Genomic DNA, 17,781 nt, shown 5'->3' on the forward strand with positions numbered 1-17,781 from the left:
TTGCCTTCCCCACCAGCGCCCAAGCCCCGGATCAGTCTGCTGCTTGTCCCAGTTTGCGGATTCTGTTCCCACTCCAGCCTCTGGGACAGCCCTCCCCTTCCGTCCCCTCCCTGCTGACACACTCACTGTCTCGGTGGCAGCGCTCTAGCAAAACTCCAGCCACGGATGGGTCGGTTTGCTTTCTGTGCCTCACTCGTCACGGATTCCAATGGCGAGATTGCTTCCGGGGGGGGAGGTGGCACAGGGATTGTGTCGTCTTCATTACTCTTCATTCCAGGAGGTGGTGTGTATGTGGGCAATATGCTAAGGGGTGCCACCCAGTCCTCCACGGGAGGGGTGAAGCAGGGTGGCACAGCCAGAGAAGAGCAGGTGCGGTGGGGGGGAGGGGGGGGTCGAGTGTTGACATGAGCACTGAGGAGGGCCCGCTGTCGGCCTGTATTCGAGAATCAGTGTGTGTGCACGCTTGTATTCTGTCTCGCTTATCGTCTGAGTTCCTTACATGTGATCTCAAGTTACTCCGTTTTTTTCTTACAGGCAACAAACAGGCATTTCCCACAAACTGTTACAGGGGCGTACTTGAGTGGTGTTCGAGAAGCAAGCAAGATTGCAGCATTTTGAATAGAAATTTGTCTGGACCCAGCTTTCTTCTGTGCCCCGAATGGTAGTTTGGAACACATGTTAAACCTCACTTTCATAAAGTCAGGACACAACAGCCTCCCCTGAGAGCATTAGCCCCCAGAACCCTTCTGCGAGCACTTCCAGGCCATTTTCCACAGGTATGACGACGGCTAATTCTTCTGTGTTTCAGAACAAGGCAGAAAATAACCGTAAATTAAGATACGATTTCTTCCACGGTTGGAGATTCCCTTTAAATTTTGACATTTTGTTTGGCTCATCAGTTTTCAAACATTGAGAAACCAACCAGCAATCATTAAAAAATCAGATAAACCATGTATTTTTCTCCAGTCACAGTTCATCAGTTATCTTTGCCAATGAGCCTTAAGGTTTTTATATAGCTCCAAAATTGAGCTTTTACTTAAAATTCAGATAGAAACCTTTCCCTTTCAGATACAGCACAAACTCTTCAGTTAAAAGTAAATGAAGCTCCTAGACTATTTTGTACGTATTTCTTTCCATTGGGTATTCAAAAGAAATTAAAATTCAGGTATCTTTTGTGACAACACATTTCAGATTTGTGCACTCATTGGCAAACAGCAGACTCTTCAGTTCCCTCAACAGCACAGGCGCCCTGTGGTTTAGCCTGGGCTAGAGATCATATAGTCTTCATACCTGTGACCATCTGGAACGTGGCTGCTGTTCTTAGAGCCAAGTTTGGTCAGATGGCACACTCTGAATCGCCTTAATTTTGGCAACCACCTGCAAAACGATCTTGTCTGAATACTTCAATAAAAAACTCCCTCTACTGCCTCTTTTTAAAATAACTGATTCAGCCACTAGGAATATTTTTTACAGCATTATGTTTTCAGTATTCCATAGGCAGGTCCACTGGAAAACTGCAGAAAATGTGAGACTTCTGGTAAATATTACATATTTAAAGCCATATCTTAAAAGCCGGAGAACATGGCACATACTTACTTTTTCCTGGTTTCCCCTCTTGACAAAAGAATTCAGTTAGCCTGCTTTCAGAGACTTCGGGATGCTTGCCTTGCCAAGAAGTTAGAAAAGCAGATGGTAACTTAAATGCTTTTGTTTTAAAAAGTCTGAATGGTTCTTTCAATTATATTGGTGTTAAAAAAAGAAAAAGGGACTCAAAAGTACTTTAAAGACAGTTTTCAAAATTATAGGTATTTTTAAAACTTAAAGTCAACTCGTAAGTAGAGTTTTATGCAAACTTTAGACCTCCCTCATCAAACACAAGAAAGCAAACAGCAGTGAATTGGTTTCAAAGTTGGGTTAACACAGGAAATTGTTGATAGACTATTTGAGACTCATTGGTACTGACTGGGAAGTATTCTGCTTTAAAAATGTGTCCACCTGTTTAAGACTAGCATGTGTTTAGTGATAAATGCAAAATATTTTAAGTTTGAAATGGCTCAGCTACTTAGTCTCTGGGCACTAAAACTTGTACTGTGCTACAAGCAAACGAAGGAGAATCCCAGTTAGCTCAAGTGCAGTAAATGTGTATTTAAGTTTCCCGTCCCAAGTGACATCATTTGACATTTTGTTAAGGAGCCACGGTACTTTTTTCTTTGAATGTTTTTCACGGTTTGAAGATTTTGGAATGAGCAGTGACTACACGATGTTTTAACTGAAGATTGTGAACAGCTGGTTGTGTAAAACTGTAATAAAACCTAGACTTGTTTTTCAAATACACTGTGCCCTGTAGTGCTGAACACGGTGTACTATAACTGGGTACCCCTTCCCCACCACCTTTCACACACACCACCTGTCTGTCTGCTTGCTCCCAAGCCGCCTTTAGACTTTAGCTCATAGGTCTTCCTGCTCCCCGCCTTTCCAGTAAATGCTCGTAAGATAGTTGTTGACCGTGATCACCTTAGTTTTCTGAGAACACTTTCAAGTTTTTCTTCGGGATTTCTTCATAGTATAGGTGCAGCATAAAAGTGGTCAGGGGTAACTGACCACGACTCCAAATTAATTAATTAAATGGGTAAATGGGGCTGAATCCATCCATCCAGGAGCGCCAGGGTGGCTCAGTTGCTTGAGTCTGACTCAAGTTCTGCCTCAGGTCATGTTCTCACGGTTCCGGAGTTTGAGCCCTGCGTCAGGCTCTGTGCTGACCGTGTGGAGCCACCTTGGGATTCTCTCTTCCTCCCCCTCCACTGTGTGCTTTCTCTCAAAATAACTCAACAAAAATCCCTGTTCTGAAATCCTCAGTAGGGAGGAAATACTACAGAAACCATAAGACATTAACGTAAGAGACAAGAGCATGGATTTATGGTTTTTATTAACAAGGTTTATAAGAACAAATTAAATATTTAAAATCAATGGCCAATTCTTAGGTCTCCTTTAGTTGTTTATTCATTTGTATTTATCAAGAAACAAGTCAAACCTGTGAAAATACAGCCAACATTTATCATTTTTATGTATTTCATGTTCTCTGGGTGGATGTTTATTTTAAACACTCAACTGGTTTATCAAAGGCCTAAGTCTCTCATAAGCAGTAAAGTATTTAGTAAACTGAATAAGACAATGTAAAAGATGAAACGGTCTAATTCAGGAGCAGTCTGTGTGTTGATCACCTAGAATCCTGATTGGCCAAAATTTAAAACCCAAAAGCCCTGATTCCACAAATACATTAAACTTGTTTAATGTTAAAAATAAGTCTTTTATCACTTTTGAGAAATACTTTGTCAGAGATTCCCACTATTGCCTACACATTACCTTCTAGCATTGTACTCGGTGCATTTATCATAATTATAAAGGTGGCCAGGTTTCCTGTAAATATCAGCATTTTACATGGGCAAAAGCAGTTAATAAAAATCAGTTCATGTATTATAAGCCAAATGTGCTTGTACTTAATCCCACCCTCACCCCAATTTTGAAGTTCTGATGTGTTGGTTTGGTCTATCCTTAATATAAAATGTATCTACAGACACTTGCAGAGTTTACACTCAGACTACAAACTGATGACACTTCCGAGGCAGACAGAGAACGACCCGTTCCTTCAGTGTTTCCTCCACTGAGTTCTGACTTCGCTGCTCTGTCATATACCATCCGGCCCAACACTGACGGTTCAGTTTATAACTGCAAAGACACCTACCTATAGGAGTTTAAAAATTGATCTGCACAAAAGAAATAAAAAAACTTTATATACAACAAATTTGTTTTTAAAAATACAAAAATAACATCTGTCACTTTTGTCATGCTGACAATCTGACATATATACATCTGCAGCAGACACTTCCAATTTAATCATCTGGATAGCTGAAGCCTGTGCATTTTTAATATGATGAACACACTGCCACTGTCAGGTGTGTATTCAAAACATTTCATCTAAATACTGTCGTAGTCTCTGCATGTATAAATGTCAGGAATCGTTTCTTCTACTTGGTTAAAAGTATGTTGGAAACAAGCGAATACTAAGCGCACTAAAAACTACAACAGTTCAAGACTCTACGATCTCATATAAAGAAATCCAAAATGTACAAAATACAGCTATAAAAGCAAGGAACAGTTACTGCCATGCAAAATTTTAAACTAAAAACTGCATAGAAATGCAATTTAAAACCACAAACTCAAATTTACTTAACACTCCAGATAAAAAGATCAGCGATAGGTTCTACCAACACAACGCCCGCGAGGGTTAGAAAAGGAAGTACATTCTCTTTGCTGGTATTAACGGTATAAATCAGATCCTGACGTCCATGGGACAAGTCCTCTGTCTCCTCTGCCTCAAGAAATCAGCTGCAACGAGAGAGAAGCATCATTTTCCTCTATCCAAAATACAGTATTAGGAACACAAAAATCAACGCCCCCCCGCTGCTTCCAACTTCTGTTTTACTACTGTCGCCTTGGGAAATCTGTGGGGTTGATCTTCTGCCTTTGGTGGACAGGAATTCTGCTCAAGTAGTTGTGTGAGCACCTGTGCTGCGCCTGGCTGCCCGTATACGCTGTGAGCCAGAGGTCAAGTTTTATTCAGACTTTACTTTTAAACTCTAGAATGGGAATGAAAAATATTTTGCCCATCTATTTTGAGAAAATTTGAGGATCAAGTGTGATCTAGTGACATGAGTATTTTGAAAAATACACAGTATTTCATATAAATTCGTCTTCTACATACAAAATGATCAAAATCAGAAAAGGTGGATGTATTTACCTCTTTAACAGTTGTTTTTATGAAATCTTTTCTCTCAGTTAAATCATAAGCAGGATAATTTTCATATACCTAGAGTGAAAAATTAACAGTAGATTTAAAAATCCAGTAATACGGTTTATATTTGGATACAGAAAACTGTAGGCCGTGTACAAATAGCTGCATGTACATTCTAAGTTCTGGTTCACCATATACAACTACTGCAAATGAGCAGAAACTAAACTAGGACACAGACATGCTCAGCGTCCTCTGTGCTACTGGGAGTATCCGCTGAATTCACACACACAGGCGAGGAAAAGCCCTGCACAGAGACGGTAGGTAAGCGGACTGGGTTCCTCACATCATCCAACACTGGTGGTCTGATGAACTTCAGCCTCCACTGCGCCGCTCCACCCTGTCCCCCAAGTTCAGTCCCGGAGATCCAGGAGGTCGCAGGGGTCCTCTACTGCTACAACTTTACTCTCTAAACGTCCCTCTCTTTGGTCAACGGCCACCTGCCTGACCTCACGATCACTCCCGGGCCTGACTCCACACAGGCCTGCCCGCTTCGCTCCTGAGGACGAGTTCAGGTAAGCAAGCGTTTTCAGTTAAGGGCCAGACAGTAAATGGTTTCAGCTTTTCCAGGAACAGTTTCTGTGACAACTACTCAACTGGGCGACCGTAGCGTGAAAGCTGCCACAGACAACACTTGAATGGATGTGGCCGCCGTCACGTTAAACTGTTTACAAAAACATGGTGAGAGGGATTTGGCCCACAGGCTAGTCTGCCAAGTCCCGCAAACAGAGTTGATCATTTACATCACTCCTGCCATTCACCCCTTACTCTTTCTCTGCAAAACCATGCCCCTAAACTGGTCTAACTGCCACTTTTTCTATGGCTGACCCAGAGGAAGAACTGCTGTGGGAAAACAGAACTTCTAAAAGACTGGCCCCACGCCAGTTCATGGTATCCAATGTCCAAACCTCCCCGGGAACCCGACTTCTCTCAGCAGGTCCTCCTGTCATGTCAATGGCATTTTCATCCCTTCCTCCCTCTTGCTCTTGGCCAAGAAGCCACTATCATGAATTCCTTCAACGCTGACCTAGGTCTTTCCCTCCAGTCTATCTTTATCTGGATCCATCAATATCCCCCTTTTCCTTCACCGCTGCAGGGACCTTTTCTGGTCATCTCCTTCCCCAGCACTAGTCCCTCAGCCTAACGTAAGCATGTGCTTTCTCTCCCTCACCTCCTTAAGAAGTATTTTATCAACCCGTGACTTCACCCCCCAGTTAACCACGATTTCCCTTCTACAGCAAGAGGTTTAAAACAGCAGCTTTATTCACTTTCCTCACTACTCATTAAATCTCATCCAAGGGTACTTAATCCTCACATTTACCATCCTTGAAACAGCTCTTACTATGTGAACAATTATCTTCTAATTGCAGCGTCCGAAAGAACCCCTCAAGTCTTTCTCACCGGACCTCTCCCTGTTGTTAATCCCCTTAAAAAATTACGTTAAGGGTATTCACGAAAATCAAATGCACAGGATTCATCTCCCTTTACTCTTTCCTCAACTTTCCTCTCAGAGGAAACTAGTTACCAGTTTGCCGTGTATTCTTCCAGACCTTTATAAGCGAGTTTCTACATAAACTCATAAATATATATATCAATGGCAATACAGTTTTTTTGTATTTACACAGATGGGATAATATTCTAGATGTTTTAAAAAGTTAACCATACCTGGAAGGTTTTTCCATGTTCTTTTGAACTGCTACATAGCATTCCAAAAATAAATTTAAACTACTAAATTTAAACTACTTAAATTTAAACTACTACTTAATTATTCTCCAAAGTTGTTACAACTTCATGCATGAGTATGTCTCCCTATACCCTTTGCCAAGCACGAAAACTTGCTTAATCTTTATAAACACTCTGTCAAGTTAATAAGCAAAGATATTCCCTTTCAATTTCTATCTTCCTCATTAGTAGGGAAAGTGTGTCTTCATGTTTACAGGGCATTTTATATTACTCCCCCTGTGAGCTGCTCTCCATAACCACTGCCCATTGTCCCATGTAAGGTCATGACCTTTTCTTAACTGGCACTACCCCCTCCCGACTCTTCTGGAAACGGTCTCCTCTCTCTTGGCTTTGACAGCACCTCTCTCTCTACAGTCTTTATATTTTGGAGAAATTACTTCTCAACTCGATGAGTCTCCAGGACTCTATGTCCTTTGCTTTTCTCACCCTTTATCTTCTCCCTTGGGCCACCTTATCAAGACATCTGGTTTTAACACCCCACAGTAGCCCACTCTGACTCTCTCCCCGAACGTGGGAGAATTACAGTGATCAGTTTCTCCCACTTGGATGTTCCAAGCACCTCACTCTCCATGTCCAGAACGAAACTCCTCTTTCCCTCAGGGCGTACCCTCCGTTCTTTTCCCACAGATTGTTAATGCAGCTGCGCCCTAACCTCTGACCAAGCTCTCCTGATTTCTGACTTGCACTGTGGCCACCCTGTGACTCTGATGACGACAAACTTGGCTGTCTTGCCTCGCATCCTACTCTTCAATCTGTCTTCTCAGTGTGTCCAAGAGGACTCTTGAAAATTGGACTGTGTACGCCCCTGTCAATCAGCTCCCAATATCCTACCGAGCCTCCTAATTCTCCCTTTAGTTTCAGGGAAAAGCTAAATTCTCCAACAAGACAAAGTTAGATCTGCAAAACTTCTCCTCTTCTTACCTAACTTCTATGAAGACTTCCTTCCAACTCTAGTTTTCACCCAAATTAAACTAATTACTATTCCTCACAGTCACTGTCCATTTTACGTGCTTGGGTCCGTATCGCTCCCCTGTATGAAGTGGCTGATGCTCCAGGCATGTTCCCTCCTCCCAGGCCCAGGCAGGTGCAGCTCCTTCCGTGGTGGGGTGGCACCCTCCGCACGCTTCCAGCCCAACCCCCACCGACTGTCCCCAGCTTACTACCACAGCCACCTCCTCCCATCTCACGGTAGGCCCCTAAGAGCCAAGTAACAGATTCCCCAGCTCTACCCTCAAATCTATCCCGGTGTCGGGTCCATAGCAGAGGCTCATACTGGAATAAACAAAACAATAATCAAGGTCTTAACAAAAGTATAGAATATTTCACTTTTGGTACATTTGAAATGTTAATTTGGTTTTTACCATCAGAAACTAAATTGTAAAATCTCCCAGTTTTGATGTGGGGTCTAGAATCTAAGGAATCATCTTCAAGACCAGGTCATTTTATTTTCTGAGTATCAGAAAAACTTCACAGAAGTCTGAACTAAGAGCCTGATACAGCATCTTAGTACAACAGTAATGCTGGAAATATGGTGGTCCATGAGATTCTCCTTTTTAAAACTAACACAACCTAAGGATACGTCAATAAAAACGGTTTCCAGATTAAGAAGAGAACGTTCTCCCCGCAGTCTAGAATCTATCACTTTAAGTGTATTCACTGGATACACCCCACTGCTGTTTACGAAGCCAAGTCCAGGAGGGCAGAGACTCTGGCTCATTTATCTAAGGCAGCATCCCAGCACCTGCGGGAGTGGCTGGCTCTGGCACAGAGCAGCCCAGGCGTCTGCTCAGTAATGAATGCACAAACAAATCTCACTTTGAACTGAGGGAAGAGTGAAAGAATTTTTCGAATAAAAGCAGAACAATCCAAGTATTTGTCCGATTACCTCCTTGCAAATCTGCTTCATTGTGACTTCCTCCAAGTTGGCACTGGCCAGTAATTTCTTCACGGTTTCTTTTAACTCTTCATCTGTAGGAGGCTTCTTCAACTTTTTAATTAAAGGTTCATCATCTGAACTATCCTCAGATTCACTTTCTAAAAGACAAGCATTCATTAGATTCTCAAAGGGGTATGAGGTAAAATTATAAATTACCACCTATAAATGATGTGTAAAATGTGCATTGAAATTTCTGTCAATTTTGAAAAATTATAACCATAAAAAATTGGTATACCTCTTTCCCCAATTTTCTTTGCAGTTTATCTACTTTCCAAACATACACTTCAAAACTCTAACAGCATATGAATTAGATCTTTACAGCTGCTGCAACTGTGTCATTACTAACCTTTTTTGGAACTGTTTTGATTCTTCTTGGTGGTGCTGCTATCTGCCTTCTTAACGTTAGCACTTTTTACAGTTTTCTTACTTTTGGGAGTGGCTTTCTGTTTAGGTTTTTCTTTTTTAGAGGTCTTTTTTGGTGGCTGTTGGAAAGGAAAGCAAAGAACACATACTGATGAGACTAACTGTCATCCCTCTACTCCTCTGTACCCAATAATATTAGAGAAAATTAATGTATTCAACCTTACCAATAAAAAATTATTACTAATTATCAGGTTTTTAGATAACCAGTATGCTTAAAAACTTCACTTTATCCCTTCACAAAACTCGTCATGAGAAGAATCAAACACCAAAAATAAGATGCCCTGATTATCACATGGTACAAATAGAAAACTATATGCAATGCCTTCATCTTTTTAAAAAAAAAAAACCTCTAGAATATAAATGCTGTTAATATTATTTTATTATCTCTCCCAGCTTGAATGGAAGTTCCATGAGGATAGGATTTTTTTTTTTTACATTTTTAAGTCCACTGTTAATATCCCTAACCCCTAAAATATTGTGCATAGCTGTTAACTATTACATGAATACATGAGGAAACTAAGGCTCAAGAAGTATTTTGTTTACAGCCACATAACGAAATACTGAGATTCAAATAGATCTGACTCCAGAACCTCTTTTCTTAAACACTAACTCATAGCTGATATAACAAAAGCAAAGTATATATATATGGATAGATTAAAATGACAAAATTATAATTCATACTTTGTCTCAACCAGGGTCTTTGAAATTAGGGAACATTAATTTATTTAACTTTCCCAAAGTAGAAGTAACTTCTATAAAGCAAATGCCTCAAGATAACCTAAAATCTCATCTTTACATACCAAAAATACTGCAGATCGCTTTTGACAGAAGGTCTCTCCAAATGTCTTACAAAGTCTGATGATCATAATTCCTTTTTTTAAAAAAAGACAGATACTCTTTTGAACTTACCTTTAAAGCAAACTAAAGTGTATAGAGCAATATAAGACTTAAGTGGGCTCAGGCTACTTCTAAGTGCAGTTTGGATGTGAGTATTTGTCTTTCCTCTGGCCACGCTGCCACAACTACAAATTCCTACCAGACCATCAGCACCCTGTCCCACCTCAATAACTTACTGCTGGCCGGGAGCTGGCTAACCTATCGGGTTTAAGTGCTACTAACAATGCATTTAAGAGGTGGCAAGGGGCTAAAATGCTTTTTTTTTTTTTTTTAAGATCATTATTTTGAGAGAGGACAAAAGAGAGAACAAGTAGAGGAGGGGCAGAGAGAGGGAGAGAGAATCCCAAGAAGGCTTTGTGCGGTCAGCAGAGCTTGACATGGGGTTCTATGTCATAAAGCAGGAGAACATGACCTAAGCCAAAATCAAGAGTCTGATGCTTAACTGACTGAGCCACCCGGGTGCCCCTGTACCGCTTTATGTAGGTAAAGTGTATGAGCTCTACCTGTGGACACTTGCTATTTAAAGGCCATTTTTGCTTACTTATTGTAGAGGAATTAGGAATTAGTGGAGGTTGCTGGAAAGGCATCACTTTCTCTAGTCAATCAATTCTCTAACTTGAACTAAGTTTTATTAAGTGTCCACCAAATTCATAAGAACCGTACTAGGCTCTGAAAGGGCATACAAAGATTTTATAATGTCTGTTGATGCACCACTCTTCAATCTGTAGGTGACTAAAATGTAAGAAAATGTTATTACAGAAAGGCATGGGGAGGGTGAGCAAGGAGTAACAATGTTAGAAGCACTATTACTCCATCCCCATCCAAATTATAAAATTAGCAGCAGACACTTAAAATACTTCCAGAGCCTTTTCAGACCAGATTTACAGCTGTCATTAATATTCTCGAAGGCACATAATACGGCACCATTTTAAAACCTGCAACCTTAGAGTTCAGTGGTAGTTTAAAAAGTATAACAATTTAGAGTGACGGGGCGCCTGGGTGGCTCAGTTGGTTAAGCGCCCAACTTCGGCTCAGGTCATGATCTCACTGTTTGTGGGTTCGAGTCCCCGCATCAGGCTCTGTGCTGATGGCTACCTCAGAGCCTGGAGCCTGCTTCAGATTTGTATCTCCCTCTCTCTCTGACCTTCCCCTGCTCACACTGTCTCTCTCTCAGAAATAAATAAAACATTTAAAAAAAAAAAGTGATAAATAAAGGGTAATCAAGCCATCTCCACAAGATGTTACCACTGGACAAACACAATTAAAATGATGCTTCTTTCTGTATTTAACATCATCTTCTAGCAGGGACGGCATCCACAGCTTTTTAAGGGGACAACTAGCCTATGAAGACTGCAAACATACAGTCACAAGCACTACAGCAACCTAACAGAGAAGAGTGTGGGCTCTGGAGGCGAGCTTCCTGGTTTCAAATTTTGGCCTACTAGATCGTTGGGCCCTAGTTTCCTCATATGCAAATTGAAGGGAATATGATAGCACTTCATGGTTTTTTGGGGGAGTAAATGCATTATTACATGGAAAATACTTTCAATGGTGCCAGGTTTACAGGAAATGGTTAATAAATATTAGCTATTATTACTATTAGGAGTGCTTCCTTTTGTAAAGAAATTCTTTCATTAAATGCAGTAACTTGGAGGTTTTAAAGTTTTCTTTAAAAGCAGGGTCGATACAAAGAATAAATAGAACAAAAGCAGTATGACAGGCTCGATGACACCTGTGTTAACTAACCATGATGCATCATGCTTATTTTATTACATTCTGGTAGATAAGCCTGGCCCCCACAAACATCCATCCCTGTAATAACAAACTATGTTGTTTACACCCGATTTCACATATCTTTAGTAACTAATTACAAGTTTTTCTGTGAAGAACTTTAAGGCAGGAATTCAATAAAGGATGTTTTTCAGACAAGTAAATGCTGACATGGGGAAACAGCAGAGGCAGAATAACTCGTGTGTGTATGTTAACCTTGCAGATGTTAAGAATCAACCACCTCAGCCGCAGGTAAGTTTTCAGTGTGAATAGGAGGAGAAAGTTAACTTTTAAAAATGGAGCCTCTCAAAGGACCCTGGTGGCAGGACACAATGGACAATTTTTGACAGGATAATCTGGTATTCTGGAGGTACAGAGGCCTGGGGGAGCTGAGAGGAAAGGAGAGAGCATGCCCACTTACACTTTACAGGAAACTTCAAGTCCTCATTCTTTTCACCCCCCTCGTCTCCATAAGGAAACTCTCACCTGTGAGTCTAAGTCCAGCTTAACAGTCCCCTCTGAACTTCTCACTGCACCACCGCTGATTTGTCAGTGGCCCCACTCTATTCGGCCCATAGTTCATGTATCCCTACTGCATGTGAAGCAGTACACGGGTTTGAGAGCCACACTTCCTGGTTCAAATCCTGACTCCACTACTGACCAATCTGGTATTCTCAAGCAAATCACTTACCTTCCTTCCCTGTGCCTGCTTCCTCATCTGTAAAATGGAGGTAATAATACCAGACTGCTGAATTTACCATTTTTTCACATTTTCTCATCTCAGATACTGGGGTGCATTTTACAATTTACATTAAAATGATGCCTTATAGGCATCGGAGATTTGATGAACTGTGGCCATATCTGTAGAATTGTTCTAAAGATCAAATGAATAAATAAATATAAGGTAGCAGAGAAAACACACATTTAATATACAGCTTTATTAAACTAGTTACATATAGTCTTTTCCCACCACAGTATAAGTTTCTTAAAGTTATATTTGACAATTTCCATGAGAAAAGACACCTGGCTACCTTATTTAGCTCTATCTGTACCCAGCAACCTTAAAAATGTTTGATGTAGGGGCGCCCGGGTGGCTCAGTTGGTTAAGCGTCCAACTTTTTTTGGCTCAGGTCACTATCTCACTGTTCACAGGATTGAGCCCTGCATGGGGTTCTGTGCTATTACCTTGGGATTCTCTTTCTCCCTCTCTCTCTCAAAATACACAAACTAAAAAAAAAAATTGTTTGACATAAAGCAGCCAATGAAGTATTTGTCACATTCATCTCTGTATTACTTGCAAGGGATCTGGTTTACCTCTACTCTGAAACCAAGATATGGTTAAAATATAATTAAAAGGAAAAAGAAAAAGGCATTTGTATAGTATTGGTTCCACATACACTATCTTATATGAGCTTTAAAAAAAAAAGCAAAAAAAAAAAATCCAAGAAAACAGTTGATTTCATTACAAATGAGGAAAGTGTATCTGAGCAGTCAAGACGGCCTATATCTTACAACAGGTAAGGAGCTGGAGGCATGGTAAGCCCAGAGTGCCTCCTACTACAGATTACTTGCTTAGAGAAATGGAAAACGTACCTATGCATCTAAACCAGAGCTGAAATGACAAAAATAAGCCAGGGAGATCCTAACCTATTTATACTGTTAAATTTAACTTTTTCCATTTCACACAAATGTTACCAATGAGAAAAAAGAATAAAAATTGTTAGCAGAAAATGCAAAATGGCAACAAAGGATCACCAAATCCGTACTAGGGCTATCTCTGGCCTTTACCCTCCAAACTTTGTAAGGGCTCCAGGAGCATTTCTTTAGATTTTTTTCTTAAAAGCTAAGACAGGCCTTGGTGTAATCCAGTTTTGTATAAAATTTTTTTTTCCACCAAATTTTTAACTCTGCCAACCTCTCTTGTTCATCCTTTAAAGGCTCAGATCAAATTTGTTACCTCCTATGAAGGTTTCCTGTCTGGATCTTCACTCCCCACAAGTCTGTAGAGAGAGGTAAATACTCTTATCTTCTGAGCTTCCAATGATCCTGTCCACCCTTCTTAGCTCTCAAGTTATACTCTGCTGTACTTTTTTCCTCCTCATCTTTGACCTCTCCCTTTCTACCAGCTGATGAACAGAGTCCTTGTCTTACTTGTTTCTTGATCTCCAGTGCAGGGCTTAGAACTGGCACTCTGTAGGTGCTACATAATTAACTTGGAAGATTAAGATGGGAAAAGGTCTCTGGAAGTTAGGTAACTGTTAAGGATCTATTCCAGCCCCGAGGTTCTGTTTCACTAGCATTGCTCTGCCTGCTAAGACCACATGCTTGCTACTAACAGCAGTTAGCCAAGCTTCTTGATTTTTTTAATAAAACGGTCTTCTGGCACAACTTACGTATATAGGTTGTATATGAGAGAGAAAGAGAGAGCATTAGATAAACTCAAGGGTGACGCCTGTGCACCTATGTTTTCTTATTAAAGTCTCAGCAGACTCGCCTAGTTATAAGTTTCTTTTTTATTATTTTTTAAACGTTTATTTTTGAGAAAGAGATAGAATGTGAGCACGGGAGGGGCAGAGAGAGGGAAACAAAGAATCTGAAACAGGCTCCAAGATGTCAGCACAGAGCCCAACACAGGGCTTGGACTCACCGCAAGATCTGACCTGAGCCAAAGTTGGATACTTAACTGACTAAGCCACCCAGGCACCCCTAGTTATAAATTTCTAAGATAAAAGATAAATTTACAGTCTGACTCTGTCACCAAGCTTTCTCTATAAAGTGCCAGAGAATAAGTAATTTGGGTTTTGCTTGGCTGTATGTGCTTACAGTTACAATTTTCATTTTTTAACAAATTTCAAAAATGGAAAAAAACCATCCTCAGTTTCTAGGCTGTACAAAAACGGGCCAGAGGCTGGATCTGGTGTTATAGGCCATACACAGTTTGCCATTTCTAGTCTAGATTATATGTGACTGGAGGAGATATGTAGGGAAAAGGCAGGAACTGTATATAAATTAATCAGAGGATAATTTCTCAAGTTCTATATTTATGTCAATAGCTTTTAGTTAAGTTTTTAGAAGCAGAAGTGGATATATACTTATCTAAGGCTATTGCTTAAATTCAAATTTGAATCTAAATCAGTTCGTTATAGACAGATCTGATGATAGAAGCATATGAACTAGCAGCTCTGGGAACAGTAATATGGACAATACATTAAAAAAACTTAAAGAGCACACCTGAAACAAATGTAATACTGTGTCAGCTGTACTTCAACACTAACAAAACGCACACAGACGTGTGAGGTACACAACGAGGAGGATACATCATCCTGGCTCTGGGAGTCAAGACTCACACCGATGTGAAGTACACAGCACACAACTAACTTTCAGCGAGTCTCCTAATATTTACCAATAAACACTTACTGAATGAGTGGTACCTCTCCCCAGGCAGACTGTTTCTAGAAGACAGAGACCAGGTCTCTCTTTTTTCCCCCTACTAGCCAAACACTTGGCAAAATTCAGGTAGAATAAGGCAATCATTTTGAATAAGCGAGAATGATGCCTCAACTACTCCTATGAAAACGCCCAACCTCGTGGACTCTCTAGTCCGGCTTCTGCCCTCACTGCTCTACTTTTGGACACATCACCCGACCACAAGCACACAAACAAGTGTGTATGTCAGAGGTACCCTGGACTTTCGTGCTCCCCATCTTTGTTCACAACTTTCCTTTCAAGTCCCAAAGTCAAATTCAATGGGTATTTCTGCCATTTTTCTCCAAAGCTTTCTCTCAGCAATAGATAAGGACACTTTCTTTTGGAATCCTACATCAAGTACCATTCAAATGGCATTTGGGTAAAAAATTTTTCTGGAAGCTCAACAGCACTTAACACATACCCAATTTATTGAACTGAATAATGTGATAACATGAGAAACCTCTACTTTAAAATCTCTCCTAAAATATTTTGAAAATCTTAGTAATTATAGCAAACACATTATGTGTCACTACAAAGGAAAAATGTTGGAGGTAGCCAGAGTTAACTTAGCTATTTAATCAAAGAGGAGCTAAAACTTGAGTCTTATTCAAAATATATGGGGAGAAATAAGGTGGTTAAGTTTTTTAAAAAATTAAGGCCAGTGTCCAAGTTGTCTTGGAACTTATTAAGATTCTGGCTCGCTATTCTGAATCTGCTGTGAGTAGTTCAATCAGAGCCATCTAGCATCGTAGGAAGTTTTGATGTGCTAATGGGAAACACATAAAAATCAACAGCTGCCATTAATTTCAGATAGTACCATTTACTGTAATCTAAATTTGTAAGAGTAATAATGCAAATTTTTAAAAATTTGAAGAGGGTTTTCCATGATCTCTGATAACCGTGAAGGCACAGAATCAGAGGAATGACGCAGCACTTTTGAAGGCAGGCAAAAAAAACCCTTGGGAGAAAAGGCTTACCTATCTCTTATAGGCAGCAGGGCTCTTGAAGGAGGGTCTCCAAAAAAGACGCCTGTCAGAGCCAGAATCCTGTCCTCACAGCAGAAAGGTTGTACTGGGTGAACAGATGAACAAAATAAAAATTAGCTTAAAATACACTATTCTTTTAACAACTTGGCTGAGAAACCTCAAGAGTGCCAAGAGTAAAGAATGTGCAAGCCTCAGTATAGTTCACAAAAGATTATGAAAGCAGGTTTAAGATTTTATTATGGTGACTATTAGCTTTGCCTTCCAATGAAAGATTTCAATAGTTTATATGGATCTGTAATTCCTCTGATCAAATTATGATGGGGGGAGTCTTATTTTTTAGAACACAATTAAGGACTAACAGAACTTTCACATTCACCCTCCTACTACTACCAAATAATTCCCTGAATGGTCCAAATATAGGAGTTTACCAAAAACTAGAACTGAAAGTTTTTCTGATCTGGCTGACCCTGTAGGATGGCTCCTTCCCCCACATACACAGGAAAGCTAACACGTGCATCTCACAGCTTCCCTTGCCCTTAGAGGTAGAGAAGTAACAAAGTTCTGGCCAAGGCAATGAACACAGAGATCTTTGGTAAAAAGCATCCTTTCAGGGGAAAAAAAGAAAAAATCTAGTGAAACATTACTAGAAGAAAAGCTCTCTGCTCTTCTGTATCTGCAACAGGAATTCAATGACTTAAGGTAAAGCGACCATCTTGTGATCAGGAGGTTAAGGGCCACTTATGAAGATGGTGGCTGAGGAAGAGGACACTCAAATTCTTGATAACCTTTCTTGGCCTGCTGTACTGGCCCCAAATTGCCTGTCTGTGGATTTCTTGTCATGAAAGAAAAAGGAGTTCCTCTTTTGGACATCACTAGTAAGGTTTTTAAGCATTCACAATTGAAGACATTCCTGATACGTATGGGAAGATTCAGATTAATTCTAAATACCAATAATTCAGTTTGCTGTAGACATTTCTAGCGATAAGAAGGTGTTATAGAAACACTAAGAAACAAAAACTGAAGATGTATTAGAATAAAATTTAAAAACATCAAGTATGCTTTTAAGGGTCTAAGAGATCATGAGAACGGTTTTTTCCAGTGTGGGCAGCACGGCCTCTGCAACAACTGCTCTGTGCCGAAGGTCTAACACTCGTGGTAAATGGCATACCTAAGCATGGTTTAATCTCACTGGCTCATTTTAGCAGTCTTCCCCAAAAGATGCTAATCCAATATGGGAACCACATGATTTTCAGAGTAAGTTTATAGAAAAGAATTAACCCTGTCATTTTCTTATTCCCTCATTTTTAAGAAACTTCATCTACAAATTTCCTAATTCTAAACTGCTCTCCTTCTACTGCCCTAATTAAGCAAATGTTCATGAACCAAGATGATAAAGGTTTAAAATGGCTCTTTTATAAAGGAATTACTACCCAAGTCACTCTTGGAAAGAAAGAGCAACTTGCTTGAGTTAAGGATTAAAAACCATTGTGAACCATGCACTCACTGCCTATCACAAAAATAGAGCTACAGGTACAGAGAACCTCTAACAAAATGTTTTAGCAATTATTGGCTAACATGATTAAGTATGACACATTTTCTTATAAAAAACTAAAAAAAAAAAAAAANATTTAAGAAATAATAAACTTACTTTTAAATATCCTAGTCTTCCACACAGATAAATATGAAAACGAGCAGATGACTACCACTCA

The 17,781-nt window shown here is 40.0% G+C and overlaps 2 protein-coding genes across 2 annotated transcripts in view; one reads left to right on the top strand and one right to left on the bottom strand.

Moving 5' to 3' along the window:
- Nucleotides 1-2,330, top strand: part of KDM1B (lysine demethylase 1B) — a 55,947-nt gene extending 53,617 nt beyond the window's left edge. The window contains exon 20 of the mRNA XM_077770138.1: nucleotides 535-2,330. Within this exon, the coding sequence (XP_077626264.1) occupies nucleotides 535-618 (84 nt within the window). The 3' untranslated portion in view covers nucleotides 619-2,330. The remainder of the gene's footprint in view (nucleotides 1-534) is intronic.
- Nucleotides 2,331-2,909: 579 nt separating this feature from the next.
- Nucleotides 2,910-17,781, bottom strand: part of DEK (DEK proto-oncogene) — a 29,820-nt gene continuing 14,948 nt past the window's right edge. Inside the window, exons 7-10 of the mRNA XM_077770139.1 lie at nucleotides 8,875-9,010; nucleotides 8,478-8,626; nucleotides 4,799-4,867; nucleotides 2,910-4,386 (exon numbers count right to left, since the gene is read on the bottom strand). Coding sequence (XP_077626265.1) covers nucleotides 4,375-4,386; nucleotides 4,799-4,867; nucleotides 8,478-8,626; nucleotides 8,875-9,010 — 366 coding nt within the window. The 3' untranslated portion in view covers nucleotides 2,910-4,374. The remainder of the gene's footprint in view (nucleotides 4,387-4,798; nucleotides 4,868-8,477; nucleotides 8,627-8,874; nucleotides 9,011-17,781) is intronic.

This window comes from Crocuta crocuta, unplaced genomic scaffold (assembly GCF_008692635.1).
Source record: "Crocuta crocuta isolate KB4526 unplaced genomic scaffold, BGI_CrCroc_1.0 scaffold24, whole genome shotgun sequence".
Lineage (NCBI taxonomy): Eukaryota > Metazoa > Chordata > Mammalia > Carnivora > Hyaenidae > Crocuta > Crocuta crocuta.